The sequence below is a fragment of the Chiloscyllium plagiosum genome, unplaced genomic scaffold, assembly GCF_037043375.1.
Source record: "Chiloscyllium plagiosum isolate Xiang-an unplaced genomic scaffold, Cpla_swu_hap1 HiC_scaffold_5, whole genome shotgun sequence".
NCBI lineage: Eukaryota > Metazoa > Chordata > Chondrichthyes > Orectolobiformes > Hemiscylliidae > Chiloscyllium > Chiloscyllium plagiosum.
This window is the reverse complement of record NW_028270143.1, coordinates 48865418-48880985: the sequence shown is the minus strand read 5'-3', so window position 1 is coordinate 48880985 and position 15568 is coordinate 48865418. Positions and strand designations below refer to the sequence as shown.

The 15568-nt window shown below is 41.4% G+C and overlaps 1 protein-coding gene across 2 annotated transcripts in view; it reads right to left on the bottom strand.

Moving 5' to 3' along the window:
* The window catches only part of calcr (calcitonin receptor), a 277357-nt gene that overhangs the window by 191564 nt on the left and 70225 nt on the right, over nucleotides 1–15568 (bottom strand). For both annotated transcript variants that reach the window (XM_087987149.1, XM_087987150.1), the window contains exon 2: nucleotides 961–1049. In XM_087987149.1, the coding sequence (XP_087843275.1) occupies nucleotides 961–1011 (51 nt within the window). In that variant the 5' untranslated portion in view covers nucleotides 1012–1049. The remainder of the gene's footprint in view (nucleotides 1–960; nucleotides 1050–15568) is intronic.

Sequence of the window (15568 nt, the reverse complement as noted above, 5' to 3'; positions counted from 1 at the left end):
ACTGATCCTCATGGTACGCCACTGAACACTTGCTTCTAGCCTCACAAGCTGCCTTCTATCCTAAGACTATTTTGGATCTAACTTTCTAAGTTACCTTGGATCCCATGTGCTTCTTCATCAGTCTCCCCAATGAGGCCTTGTCAAAGGCTTTTCTGAATCCATATAAACTACATCAACTACACTACCCTCATTTACGCATCTGGTCACCTCCTCGAATTTGTTAGGCATGCCTCCCTCTGACAAAGCCATGCTGACTATCATGATCAACCTTACCTCTCCAAGTGCAGATCAACCCTCTCCTTCATAATTTTCTCCAATAGTTTAATGTGAAATGTACTAGTTTCTGGTTAATCTCTACAAACCTTCTTAAAAAGTGGAACCACATTAGCTATGTTCCAGGCCTCTGGCACATCCTCTGTGGCCAGAGAGGAATTAAGTATTTGGGTTATAGCCCTGTAATTTCCTCCCTCACCTCACACAGCAGTCTGGGAAACAACACTCTGAACCTCGGGATCTGTTCACTTTTAAACCACCAAACCTCCCAAATCTCCTGGCTCCCCATGTCAAACTGCTAAACAACCTCATATACCCTTCACATTTTGATGAGTCAACCCTATCCTACTGTCCCCTGGTTACTGGTTGGCAGATGGTGAGTTAACAGACAATACGCCTTTCTGACTATTTTCATTCTCTCGAAGTGGAATATTCCATTACTCTGGGATTTTCATTGTGATTAATGGGAACTTATCATCATATAATTATTTGGTTTTATTCTCACATCATATAAAATGAGGTTGTATTTCTACGAATTCAATTATTGGCAAAGATTTAATACAATATTAAGATGCAGAGGTAAACATAGATAAACAAATCTTTTGTAGTGGATGATAACATTTCAGTGCAAACATGCTTTGGTGTTGATAACAAGGTGCCTTTATTTATAGGCATTGCTTGACTCACCAAAGTAATTGTTGCTGATAACACAAAACTGCTCACAAGAAGTCTGGTCATAATGGATTCCTTAGGCTTGATGCAGTCACGGGGAAAATCTGCAAACGCAATGAAACAACAAACGACACTTAGATTCACAGCATAGAAACATCATTTGTCTCAAATGGTTCTCACAGGCATTTCAGTCTACACAACTCTTTCCTCAGTCAGAGAATCCTCATAAAACTCAATTCCCTTTTCCTTTCCATGTTATCACAGATTCCCATTTATTGCATCTATGATGTTCAATTCAACTAGTTGCTGTGGTAACAACTTTTCCATTAAAGGGTGGCACGGTGGCACAGTGGTTAGCACTGCTGCCTCACAGTGCCAGAGACCCGGGTTCAATTCCCGACTCAGGCGATTGACTGTGTGGAGTTTGCACATTCTCCCCGTGTCTGCGTGGGTTTCCTCCGGGTGCTCCGGTTTCCTCCCACAGTCCAAAGATGTGCAGGTCAGGTGAATTGGCCATGCTAAATTGCCCGTAGTGTTAGGTAAGGGGTAAGTGTAGGGGTATGGGTGGGTTGCGCTTCGGCGGGTCGGTGTGGACTTGTTGGGCCGAAGGGCCTGTTTTCACACTGCAAGTAATCTAATCTAATCTAATCTAATTCTCCCCACTTTCTGAGTAAAAAGGATTATTCTGTGTTCCTGACTTGTTTGCAAACAGTCATATTAGTCTTGAAATGTTAATTGTCTTATGTCTCTATCCACAGTTCCTGCCACACCTGCTGAGTTTCTCTAGCACATTCTGTTTTTATTTCTGATCTCCAGCATGCACAGTACTTGGCTTTTATCACAATTTTATTTTCTGGTTACTCTCCTACGGTGTTCTTGGTTTGCTCTGGACAATCTGCAGTATTCCATTTGTGACACAATGCACTGGGCTCAAATCCCACTTCTCAGGGTTAATTTTATGGGGTACCATATTCCCAACCATACATACCACTTTAAAAAGAAACTTTGTTTATATTAAAGAAATATTAGCAAGGAAGAATAATTCATTCTTTACAGAGATTGATGATTTTATTACACAAAACTAACAGGAAATTGCACACCTTCCCATACAGTACAGAAAGTTCTATGGTATTACTTGTCTTTGTCTTATTTTAAGATCAAGCGCCATTACACATAATGGGGATTGTAAAATATTTCAGAAATTTTCAACCTTCTGCCTTGAATCCTACCATTCTGACTGTCAAATCCCAGGCAACCTAGAAAGATAGAAAGTGCTATTTGCTCTTTCATTTTCTATAGTTGAGTGTAGTTTTGCCAAATGCAGTGTTTATTACCATGGTCCAATTGGTGGAAAAATGCTATGTAAGTTCACCAATTTCAGGAGATATTAGACATTTGAGATATATGCAAATTAAGAGGAACAAAGATTTAAATGTGATGTTAGTCAGCTGCAGGATATGAATAAATGATAAAGGCTAATTTGCTGGATGGCTCATTTGCTGGATGGCTCATTTAATTTATCTCTTAGGTAACTAAGCAACATAAACAAGGAGAGAGCTTTCAAACTGCAGTAGTCCCACTTTCAATGGTAGTTTTCTCATTTGCAGCATTTTGAGTGTGGTTCATAGCATGTGACTTTTCTCATATAATCCTCTGTTTTTCATTATGAAGTTTTAATTAAGAAAACTGATTGTTGGTTGCAGGCGAACAGATTCAGCACATGCACTTCTGACATTGTATATTAAGCTCAGCTGCATGCCACTGCAGATTATGCAAGCCAGGAAAGGAGCCTCCGACTGTAGTGCTCAATCATTATGACTGAACACACGGTCAAAGGAAAGGAAAGCTCATTCCCCTGTTTGCTGACAAGGACCTGGAGCTGTTGGTGAATAGAGTGGTAGAGAACAAGGCACCCATTTTTCAAGTGCACTACCACAGCAGCCACACACTGGACACAGCCAGCCAATGTGATGACCTACAGATGTTGTTTCCAGACCCCAGACAGACCTGGTTAGAATTGTAGTGATAACTCTGCCCACGACAAAAAGAATGAATGTATGTGGGAATGTATCTGTTGTTTTTTTTTGTTTTCCTCCTTTTGTAATGAAATGAGTATGAGGATGAATCTCTTTTCATTTGACAGGCAGAGGAAGCAACATGATTTAGATTAGATTACTTTACAGTGTGGAAACAGGCCCTTCAGCCCAACAAGTCCACACCGACCCGCCGAAGCGCAAACCACCCATACCCCTACATTTACCCCTTACCTCACACTACGGACAATTTAGCATGGCCAATTCACCTGACCTGCACATCTTTGGACTGTGGGAGGAAACCGGAGCACCCGGAAGAAACCCACGCAGACACGGGGAGAATGTGCAAACTCCACACAGTCAGTCGCCTGAGGCGGGAATTGAACCCGGGTCTCTGGCGCTGTGAGGCAGCAGTGTTAACCACTGTGCCACCATGCCATGATGATGGATCATAACCTCAGATCACTGACAGAAATATTGAACTTTTAATTATAGCATGTTTTATTTTAAATATGGGGACATACAACCAATAAAGGACTAAGCATGTAAATTCTGTGTAAGGCAATTCAATGATAGTCTGCAAGACCGGTGGATGATTCTCCACGTCAAGTGGTCACTAGAATGTCACATCTAACGGTGCCGAAGAAGCTTTCAAGACAATGACTTCGAAAGTAGAAGTGCAAGACAATTAAATACCTCCTCTCAGCAGTGAAGCATTTCCTGTATTTATATTTCATATGGGATACATGATTTGAAAGGCATTCTTCCATTTACTCTTCCAGGAACAAACAAAACAGGGCTTAAAGACCAATTTGCAACCGCTGAGTGTGTGAAGATGTTTGCCAGGAAAACCCCTATTCATCCATGTATTGCAGATGAAAAGAAAGTCTCAATCCCTCACTCTGTCACAAAACAGAAAGTAAGTGAAACTACTGTCAAAATGAACAGGACCAAGCTGTTCCAGCTGACCTGCAAAGCCAAACATTTAAACATCAACTGTTTATCAATCAACATCTGTGATAACAGAATTACTTAACATAATGGCTGCAATGTCTCATTGTCTACTCTGCAAGAACTCAGAAAACTCAGTTTGTCTTCTTTGACTTTTATCTTTTTTGAATTTCTCTCTTATTTCTAACCTGTGTGTGTTTGGGCTGCATTATTATTTCTTCTCATGTTTAGTAACAAATAAATTCACTCTGCAGTTAACTCAGAAAAGTCTGGTTAAATTGATTCCTGTTAAGGCAAAAGTTCGTTTGATTTGGTAGAAAACTATTCATAAGATAAGGGTTTGTTTTCAAATTAATCCTTGCTATGGATAGCTGGGAGTGAGGGGATAGTGAATAATTTTCACCTGGGAGCTCAGTAACTTGGAAAATCCCATTTGGGACTATAATGAATGGGAGAACTTCATCAGGGTCTGATCATAACAAATTCTATCAGACGTAACTTTGTTAACTTTTTTCCTTTTCCAAATGTTCTTAGAAATTCTAACTGTCTATTGTAATATTTCTGGCAAGCTTTCTCTCGCATTCCAAATCCTTTCATTCCTTATCAATTTTTTGGTCACTGTTTGCTGTTTCCCTACATTTTATCCAATACTCCTACTCATCAGCTGTCAATGTACAAGAATATGTTTTTTCTTACAATTTAATATTATTTTTAACCTTTCAGATTAACCACTGAAAGCGGGTGTACCCATTAGAGTTTTTCTTATTCTTTGAAATGCATCTGTTCTATATATTCTGAAGTATCCCTTTATATGTCTTCATTACATCTGTATTAATCGATTATTTAACCTAAATCACCAATTCAGTTTAGCTAAATCTGTTTTAATCTTCTCCAATTTCCCATTAGTTCAATTGTAAAAGGTAGTCTCAGATTATTTCTCTGTGCTTTATAAAGGAATCCACCAACGTTATCTGTTCTGTGCTAGCTTTGGCATCTGTGCATCTGGCTGCTTCCATGGACAGGTTAGTAATTGCTTGGGCAGCTAACTCCAGCATACTCCCTTTCTGTCAGCTTTGTGCATAAATCTGCAATCCATTGTTATACCTACAGGACTATATCAATAACAAGATGAGAGGGTACAAGGGATTTGTACAAAACACCAGATACCCATTCCTCACACAGAGACATGGTAGGGGCAGCAGGTATCCACAGAAAAGGGGTGAGACACCCCCATAACTTCTTCTTAGCTCACTCCAGAATGCCCAACTTCTCTATAAACCTCCTGCAACCACACTCGTCTCTGGGCCCTCCAGGCTAAAAAGACACCAGGGGATGGCTGCCCAAATCTACCAAGCCAACAGGGATAACCAGAGAACAGGATCGTTCCACCCCATCTCATAGAAAATGATGAGCAAGACAGGGAGGTGATGGTTTAGTGGTATTGTCACTGGTCTTGTTATCCAGACACCCAGTTAATGAACTCTTTATATGTTGACAACAGCGAAAAATATTTATGCCAATCTAGTATCTCAATGTCTTCTGTTTGGGTGTCACCATGATTCTCGGGAGTCCTATGAAATCCTCTACTGGTTGCCCTTTGACTGGTTGCTCCTTGTCTGGCTCTTCATTGAACAGTGTGGTTTCTTGACTTTAATTCATTTGATTCATTCCAACAGGGAATGAAGTTGCATAGGAGAAATATCACTATGGATGAGTAATCCAGGACCCCAGGCTCTAATATTCTGGGACAATAGTGCCTCATTGGCGGGAGAAAGACTTCGAGGAGGCAAGAGATATATCACGAATTCACAGCCTCTGCCCTGCTCTAAGGTCCACGGCATTTACACAACAGATCTAGTTAGGCTTCTGGCGGCTCAGTATTGGCACTCTTACCTCTGAAATGGAAGATTCAATGCCTTTTCCAGAGACTTAAACACAAAATCTGTACTGATAAGTGAGTGCAGTACTGAAGAAATACTCCACTGTCCAAGATGCGACTTTCAAATCAGATAGTAAGCTGAAATGTTTGTTTTCCCACTTACATGGACATAAATGATTCCATTACACTATTTAAGAAAAAAGAAGAGGATCACTCACTCAGTACCCAGGTCAATATTAAGTTTTGATGAGTATCATGAATCAGATGCTCTGGCATTTTGGCATTGTTGCTTGTGGGACCATGTTGTTCACATATTGACCACTATATTTGTTATGTTAAAACTGTAATTTTACTATTTACCATTGGGTGTCATTGATGGAAACGACGGTAAGAATTAAAGAGAATGGTTGGTTAGACTTTCTCTTGTTGAAGATGGTGGTTGCTATACTCGTGTACCACGAATATTATTTTCTCATCCAAATCTAGCTGTTGTTCAGGATTTGAGTGTGAAATACTGAAAACTTGTTTGCAAACAGTCTGAGTGTCTATTCTACCTGAGATCATAGTAACTGCTTTTGGAAGATAGCAAGATCATTCTAAATTACTTCATTTCTTTGAAGAACTTCAATTTTATAGCAATTCAGTTGAATTTAAGTACACCATAAATTGTAAAACTTCAATTTCAGTTCAATTTGATTTTGATCTATGTTCTTTAAACTTTACAACTACGTGTGAATAAGCCTTTGCTTGCTCCCCCGCACTATAAGATGTGATGATAAAATGTACAGAAATAAAAACATGCCTTGGAAGAATACCAAATTTGATTTCATTCTCGCCTTCTGGGGATCAAGCCTGAACAAAATGGTTTAACCCTTACAATAACGTATGTGTTTGGAACTGTTTCAGCTTCCGTGCATTCATATAATTCACCTTCTCTCTCTTGCACACCAACTTTGTACCTTTTATTGTGGAAAGAGGCAGCGGGGGGTGTGGTGGTCAACATGATGGAAATTCATCAGAGAGTTAATTACCGGGGAGAAAGTGGAATCAGTCTCCTTGGTTCTGATACATAAATATAATGCACATGTATAGGCTCTGAAATTGCTTCCCCTAGATTGGTAGCAGATAGCAGGTGTCACAGTTGAGTAGTATTCCCTTGATTTTCTTCATAGTTTTATAGACCTCAGAGGCGCATAAATGGCAGCATTTCCCAGAAATCCAGCCTATTTCCTTCATTTGTCACTATATCAGGATAGCATTTTCTTTATCATATACATTAATGGACTCAGGCAGCTGTCTGTGACTGAGCCACTTCTCCCCTGTGGAAAATGGGTATTTTTTTCTTCAAAAGCACAGGCTGTACCCTTGGAAGATAACAACTTCCATTGATATAATGGCTTCAATTAAATAAAATAATTCCATCATAGCCTTCTCAAACAAACTTTGACCCCAAGTTTCATAAGGAGATATTAGAATAGGTGAACATAGGAATGACAGAAATTATAATGATAAGTAATAATAGAAATCTCAATGTTTTCCTGGAGAAGAGAGAGGGAAAGGGAATTTAAGAAAGTAGATCTTAGGAAACTGAAGACATGGCTGGCAATGGTTCATTGATGATGACTGGGGATCAGCAAGTCACTAGATTTGGAATGATGCAAGACATCATGGAAGATTGTCAGGCTGATAGAAGTTACGCAGTTGGGGAGAGACAGAAGCTTTGGAAGGATTTGAAAACAAGTATAAAAATGGTAAAATCGATTGGGAACCAAAATGGATCAAAAATGTGGCGAGGACTTGATAAATTTTAGGGGTGCTGCATATCATTGCAGACTTTAGGGCTTGAATATGGCTAGAAATGTAGTATGTGACCAATCAGTGATCACACTAACCTATGACAAGTGGTCTACCTGTAGTCCATGATATAGTTACTTCCCAGGATACCAGCACATAATGCTTCAGGCCTAGCTCATCAAAGAACTTTTTTGTGTGTTTTAAGTTACTGCTACATCTGTTCATCTAGATACTGGTGTGAAGTAACCTTGGTCTGTGGGTGTCTACACATACAATGTCCCCAAGGATGTCGCTCCTTATCTTTAAATAGGACTCTTTCACTCCTGATGTACTTTAACACTCCTATTTTTACACACATACATTGCAGGTTACTAAAGTACAGCTCGTTAATGCAGTGTCACTTCAAATGCTCTTGAACAGTAGTCAACTAGCACTAAATACATTTTCCCTCTGAAGTCAAATAAATACGTTGCTAACCTTGCCCCTGGCCTTTTAGAAATCTTGAGGAAACCAAAGGCATCGCAGGTATTTGACTATTTATGATACTCGAACGGCAAGACAAAATATTGTTTTGTAAGTCTTTCAAAAGACCTGGCAACATTGCTGATTTGTGTACTGTTGCTCTGCACTTTGTGGTACCTCAATGATCCCCATGGAGACTCTGTGGAATTTCTCTTCCCATCGACACTGGTATAACCAATCAATAGTACACTTTTCAGCTCAATGTTTCAACCACCATTACATGTGAGTTGGCTGACTTTTGAGCACTACATTCTGATTTGTGAAAGGCTTGCTTGCTGCCAATTTTGCCAAAGTATTGTTGGCTGAAGAAAGAGGGTGGATTTGCCTCCCTACCCCACTGTTTAACTAAGAGAGATCCACACACAACCTTAGTCCTCTATTTATTTTGGGAAATGTTAATAACCTTGGCCATCATTGTCGAGAGTGTGGTGCTGGAAAAGCACAGCAGGTCAGGCAGCATCCGAGGAGCAGGAGAGTCGGATTTCGGGCAAAAGCCCTTCATCGGGAATGTGTCTTCAAGTTGGCTTCTAGCTTAAATGGTTTAGAGGTCAGTGCGCCAAACTACCATTGCACCAAACTGGTCTGTTGATTTGATGGTGAGTTTGGGGTTGGAGCGGAGAGAGTGGAGGGCTACACATTGTTGGGGTGAGAGGTTGGAGTGGGTGAGGGGGGTGGACAGGTTGAGGCAGTCAATGTTGCGGCAGTTGGATAAAGAGATAGAGAGCGGGTAACAAACAGGCACGGGGTGTCCAGGTGGATGGGGTGTGTTGGAGGTGAGTGAAGGGGTCCTTGGAAGGTGAGTGGGGGTCTTGATGGAAAAAGTAAGCCCAGAGGTGGAGGTGGAGGAAAGAAGTGTTTGATGTCACAATATGTGTTGAATTTGTTGATCCAGGAGCAGAGGAAGATGAAGGTAAGGCCTTTGCTGAGGACTGATCATTCATCCTCAGTGAGAGGGAGGTCTGGGGGGGGGATGGTGAAAACCTGGCAGGGCTGGGAGCTGGGACCTGGTGTAGGGCTGAAGCTGGGAGTAGCGGGGGGAGACTGTAACTGGAGTGGGCGTGGTAGTAGAGGGACCGTGGTGACATCATTTACGGAAGCGACGGTCACTTGGAGCATTGGGAGGTTGGAGGTGGTGACTGCGGGATCCACAGGGGGTGTGTCATCGGCGTTTCAGGTGAGTGGTGTCAGTGGGGGGTGGAAGTGATTGCAACAGCAGCAGCCTTGGGGGCAGAAGTGGTGGCCTTGTAGCATGATGTCGGTAGGGGCGGAAGTCACTGCTGTGGTAGCAACAAAGGGGGCGGAAGTGGCAGAACACGTGGTGTAGGTGAGGTCGGTGGGGGCATGAATGGCTGTTGCAGCAGCAACAACGGGGTCAGAAGTGTTGTTCCGGTTAGGCCTCGCACTGGTTTCGGCAGCAGTAGTTCTCATAGTTGTCTGACTGGCGGTTGTGGAGGCAGCATAGTCAGCCGTGGCTGCGGGCTGTCGAGCGGCAAGGACAGAAATTATGTAATCGATCGTGTGGTGGTCGTGGCTGGAGTGGCTGTATGGCTGATGGCGGCTGATTAGATTAGATTACTTACAGTGTGGAAACAGGCCTTTCAGCTCAACAAGCCCACACCCGACCTATTCCCCTCACCTGCCTCTGCAAGTATGAGTCCGTAATATCATTGAGCAGTGTATATCTACACATTCAATGTCCCTGAGGGCTGTTGGCTTCTTATTTTTAAGTAAGACTCCGACAGTTCTGCTGCATTTTTCTTTACTTACATCTGTACATTGTAGGTTACTTAACACAATCCTTTAGTGTAGTGTCTCAGACGTTTCTCTTTACATGCTCATTCTATCCTGATGCCCTTCTCTCCTATGAGGGTCAAACCATTAGTTACATATTATTATCATTTGTAAACATAGTTATCCTACAGAAAGAACACGCAGCACTGAGGATCAGCCCATTTATGCAAATACATAAGAAAAGGAGGCCACTGAAAGTCATTCTCAGAACTCTGTCATGAGGTAAGACTTATCCCACTTCCTTAGAGATTTGTTCCAAAGGTGCAAACAACTATATTTTGCGTCACTAGCTCTCATATTCAATTTAGAAATTAGATAGTCATAAAAAAGCACTTCCAGAGAGCCAGAATAAACATTGTGATAGTAAAGTAAAAAGGAAACAAAATAGATGTTGATGCTTGAAATTGGCTCTGTTACATGACAAGTGCAGAAAGTCACACAAGGTCTGATTTGTGTGAAGTAGTGCTTGTATTATGAAACACAAACACACTTGCCTTTATTAACTGTGAAGTCAACAATTCCAGTGCTTTTCCAGCCTGCCTCCCATGTTGTACCCTTGTAAACTTAAGGTCATCTGTTGTTCATTTTCTAACTCACATGGAGTGTCAATAATCCATCATCCCTTTGCTCCCTGTCTGGCATGACTCGATTGTAAAGTTCTCATTGTTGCCTTTAAGTATATCTGTGACTTTGTCTCTGTCTACCTCTGTAACTTCCTCTCGTCTACAATCTCAAAGGATCTATGAATGTCTCCAACTCTGGATTTTGGTCATCTGCGACTTTCATCAATCTACTACTGGTGACTGAGTCTTCAACAATCCCAGAATTTCCTCCCTAAACCTCACCACTTCATTATCTCTCTCTCTCACACACACACATCTTTTAAGATGTTCCTGAAAACCTAACTCTTTGACCAAGTTTGGTTATTTGGCCTAAAATCTCCTCATTGACTGAGCATCAAATTTTGTTCTATAACGCTGTCGAAGAACCATGGAACACCTTGCTATGTTAAAGGAGCTTTACTGATAGAGATTATTGTTGCTATTTGTCACAGAATGGGAAGAGCTGGCATGAGGGTTAAGCAGGGATGAAACTTTAATCAGATTTATTTTGGCTTGGTTCAGTTAGAAAATTGACACTGTGTTATCTCTGTGTTGAATGTTCAGGCTCTATTCTAGTTTACATAACATGGCCTGACACTGTCACACAGTGGAATTGATGTATTTTGACTGAAGCATCAAATATGAAGCCATGTCTGTTGGTTGAATTACATTATAAACTATCTGAAGGTTAGAGTTCTCCTACCCAGCTCAATATGAGAAAACAGATCCACTCAAATCCCTATCTCCTTGCTGATTGTGGGAGTGGCCCACATGCAAGATTGTAATGTGTAGATGGAATACTTTAAAATGTTTCTGAGAGATGTGATCAGACAATGGACTGATGTGTGTCTTTAATCCTTTCATCATTTTACTGAAATGAGTACCCCCAAATTACATGCAGAATTGAATGAAATTTGTAAAGTCCACAAGAGCTTATTTTGCTTCATTTTAGAATGAATAGAAGAGAACCCAGAACTAAGTAAATTAACAAAGTTCAAAAGTATAGCTTTCTCATAATAACATTTGTTTGTTACAGTCATGTAACATTTGTCCGTCACAAAACAGTGATGGATCTGATTCATTGAACTGAAGAACATAGTTTTGAGAGGGAAGAATTTACAAGATGAAGTAACATGGGACCAGGTAGACAGGGTGAATGTTCAACTGCCTTTTGAGGACGATAAGGGAATTGGAGATGGGTCTCCTACGTGGAATTGCACAGGGAAGCAGTTTAGAAGACGTTCATTTAGCTGATTCCTGGGATGGCTTATCAAGATTAGCTGAACATTTTAGACCTTTATTCATTAGCGTTTGAAGAAAGAAGGCTTGTCTTATTGAAGGATACAAGATTTTGAAGGGAATGACAAGACAGATGTTGAGAAGATGTTTCCACTTACAAATCACACAACACTAGGTTATAGTCCAACAGGTTTAAATGGAAGTACTAGCTTTTGGAGCGCCACTCCTTCATCAGGTGGTGGAGTGCACAATTGTAAGACACAGAATTGACAGCAAACATTTACAGTGTGATGTAACTGCAATTATACATTGAAAAATATTTTGATTGTTTGTTAAATCTCTCATCTGTTAGAATGACCATGTTAATTTCACTTCTTTCATATGTAAATTACAAAACCTTTTTTAAAAGTTACATTCTCAGGTTAACTGTAACAATTAGTGTCAGTGCAGATAAGATGTTGAGACGTTGAAGATGTTAGCCCCTTGTGTGCTGTTGTCTGTGCCATAATGTTTAGACTGATTCTAATCTAAAAAGTGAGTTAACAGAGTCTTACATGGATTCATGCAGTTCTTGAGCAAGGTACAATGTAACTCTGCAAGTACAAATTCACCCCACAAACGTATTTGTGTATGTGTGCATGTGGGTTTGTGTGTGTGTGTGTATGTGTATGTCTGGGGTGGGGGTTTTGTGAGTGTCTGTGAGAGAGAGTGTATATGTGTGTGTGAGTGTAAAGTGGTCCGAGTCTGTGAGAGAGTGCATGTGTGAGTGTGTGTGTGTGTGTATGTCTGGGAGAGAGAGTGTATATGTTTGAGTGTAAAGTGTCTAAGTCTGTGAGAGGATGCATGTATGGGGTGGAAGTGCGTGTGTCTGTAGGAGTGTGTGTGCGCACATCTGTGTATAGGAGTGCCTGTGTGTGTGTGTGTGTATAGTGCAATGGTGGTCACCTGTAGTGTGACATGGACCCAAAGTCCCGGTTGAGGCCCTCCCCATGGGTACCAAACTTAGCTATCAGCCTCGGCTCTGCTAGTGCTTCCAATTAAGCCTGTTGGACTATAACCTATGTTTGTGATTTATAACTTTGTACACCCCAGTCCAACATCGGCATCTCCAAATCATTTCCACTGATAGGAGGGGTTGTGAACTAGAGGACATAGGTACAGAAGGGGCCATTCATTTAGAATGGAAATGCAAAGAAATTTCTTCTCTCAAAGTCAGAAGTTATCTGGCGAAGGAGCAGTGCTCCAAAAGCTTGTCATTTCGAATAAACTTGTTGAATTATAACCTGGTGTAACCTCTTTCTACCCCAGTCCCACACCAGCACCTTCACATGATGGCTACCTTCTCTCAGGGGATGATGGATGTCCGAAATTCTCTTTCCTAAGATAGTCATAGTGTCATAGAGTCATAGAGATGTGCGGCACAGAAACAGACCCTTTGATCCAACCCGTCCATGCTGACCAGATTTCCCAACCTAATCGAGTCCCGTTTGACATCACTTGGCCCATATCCCTTTAACCCCTTCCTATTCATATACCCATCCAGATGCCTTTTAAATGTTGCAATTGTATCACCTCCACCACTTCCTCTGGCAGCTCATTCCATACACACACCATCCTCTGTGTTAAAATGTTGCCGCTTATGTCACTTTTATATCTTTCTGGTCTCAGCCTAAACCTATACCCGCTAGTTCCTGACTCCCCGACCCCAGGGAAAAGACTTTGCCTATTTATCCTATCCATGCCCGTCATGATTTTATTAACCTCTATGTGGTCTCCCCTCAGCCTCCGATGCTCCAGGGAAAACAGCCCCAGCCTATTCAGGGTCTCCCTATAGATCAAATCCTGCAACCCTGGCAACATCCTTGTAAATCTTTTCAGAACTCTTTCAAGTTTCACAATGTCTTTCTGATAGGAAGGAGACGAGAATTGCATGCATTATTCCAAAAGTGGCTGAACCAACGTCCTGTGCAGCCGCAACATAACCTCCCAACTCCGAAACTCAGTGCTCTGACCAATAAAGGAAAGCATACCAAATGTCTTCTTTACTATCCTATCTACTTGCAACTCTACTTTCAAGGAGCTATGAACCTGCACTCCAAGGTCTCTTTGTTCAGCAGCACTCCCTACGACCTTTCCATTAAGTGTATAAGTCCTGCTAAGATTTGCTTTCCCAAAATGCAGCACTTTGCATTTATCTAAATTAAACTTCATCCGCCACTCCTCAGACCATTGGCCCATCTGATCAATTTCCTGTTGTAATCTGAGGTAGCCTTCTTCACTGTCCACTACACCTCCAAATTTGGTGTCATCTGCAAACTTACTAACTATACCTTTTAAGCTCACATCCAAATCATTTATATAAATGATGAAAAGTAATGGACACAGCACCGATCCTTGTGGCACTGTTCTCCTGTCTGAAAAACAACCCTCCACCACCCTGTGTTATCTACCTTTGAGCCAGTTCTGTATCCAAGTGGCTGGTTCTCCCTGTATTCCATGAGATCTAACCTTTGTTAACCAGTCTCCCATGGGGAACCTTGTCAAACACCTTACTAAACTCCATATAGATTGCGTCCACCGCTCTGCCCGCATCAATTCTCTTTGTTGCTTTTCAACAAACTCAATCAAGTTCATGAGACATGATTTCCCATGCATAAAGCCATGTTGACTATCCCTAATCAGTGCTTGGCTTTCCAAATAAGTTTAAATCCTATCCCTCAGAATTCCCTCCAACAACCTGCCCACTACCGACGTCCGGCTCATCGGTCTATAGTTCCCTGACTTGTCCTTACCACTTTTCTTAAATAATGTTATCATATTAGCCAATCTCCAGTCTTCTGGCACCTCACCTGTGACTATTGGTGATAAAAATATATCAGCAAAGGGCCCAGCAATCACTTCCCTAGCTTCCCACAGAGTTCTAGGGTACATCTGATCATGTCCTGGGGATTTATCCACCTTTATGTGTTCGAAGACATCCACACTTACTCCTCTGTAATGTGGACATTTTTCAAGATGTCACCATCTACTTCCCCACATTCTATATTCCCCCACATTCTATATCTTCCATGTCCTTCTCCACAGTAAACACTGATACTCATTTTGTATTTCCCTTATCTCCCACAGCTCCACACAAAGGCTGCCTTGCTGATCTTTGAGGCGCCCTATTCACTCCGAGTTGCGCTTTTGTCCTTAATGTATTTGTACAAACCGTTTTGATTCTCCTTAACCCTATTTGCCAAAGCTACCTCATGTCCCCTTTTTTCCCTCCTGATTTCCCTCTTAAATATACTCCCACTGCCTTTATACTCTTCGAAGAATTCACTCAAGCTCTCCTGTCTATACTTGACATATGCTTCCTTCTTTTTCTTAACCAAACTCTCAATTTCTCTAGTCATTCAGCATTCCCTACACCTAGCAGCCTTTTCTTTCACCCTAACAGGAATATACTATCTCTGGACTCTTGTTATCTCATTCCTGAAGGCTGCCCATTTTCCAGCTGTCCCTTTACTTGCAAACATCTGAACCCAATCAGCTTTTGAAAGTTTTTGCCTAACACCATCAAAATTGGCCTTTCCCCAATTTAGAACTTCAACTGTTAGATCTGGTCTATCCTTTTCCATCACTATTTTACACCTAATTGAATTACGGTTGCTGGCCCCAAAGTGCTCTCCCACTGACACCTCAGTCACCTGCCCTGCCTTATTTCCCAAGAGTGAGTCAGGTTTTGCATCTTCTGCAGCAGGTACATCCACATACTGACTCAGAAAGATTTCTTGTACACTTTTAATAAATTCCTCTCCATCTCAGCC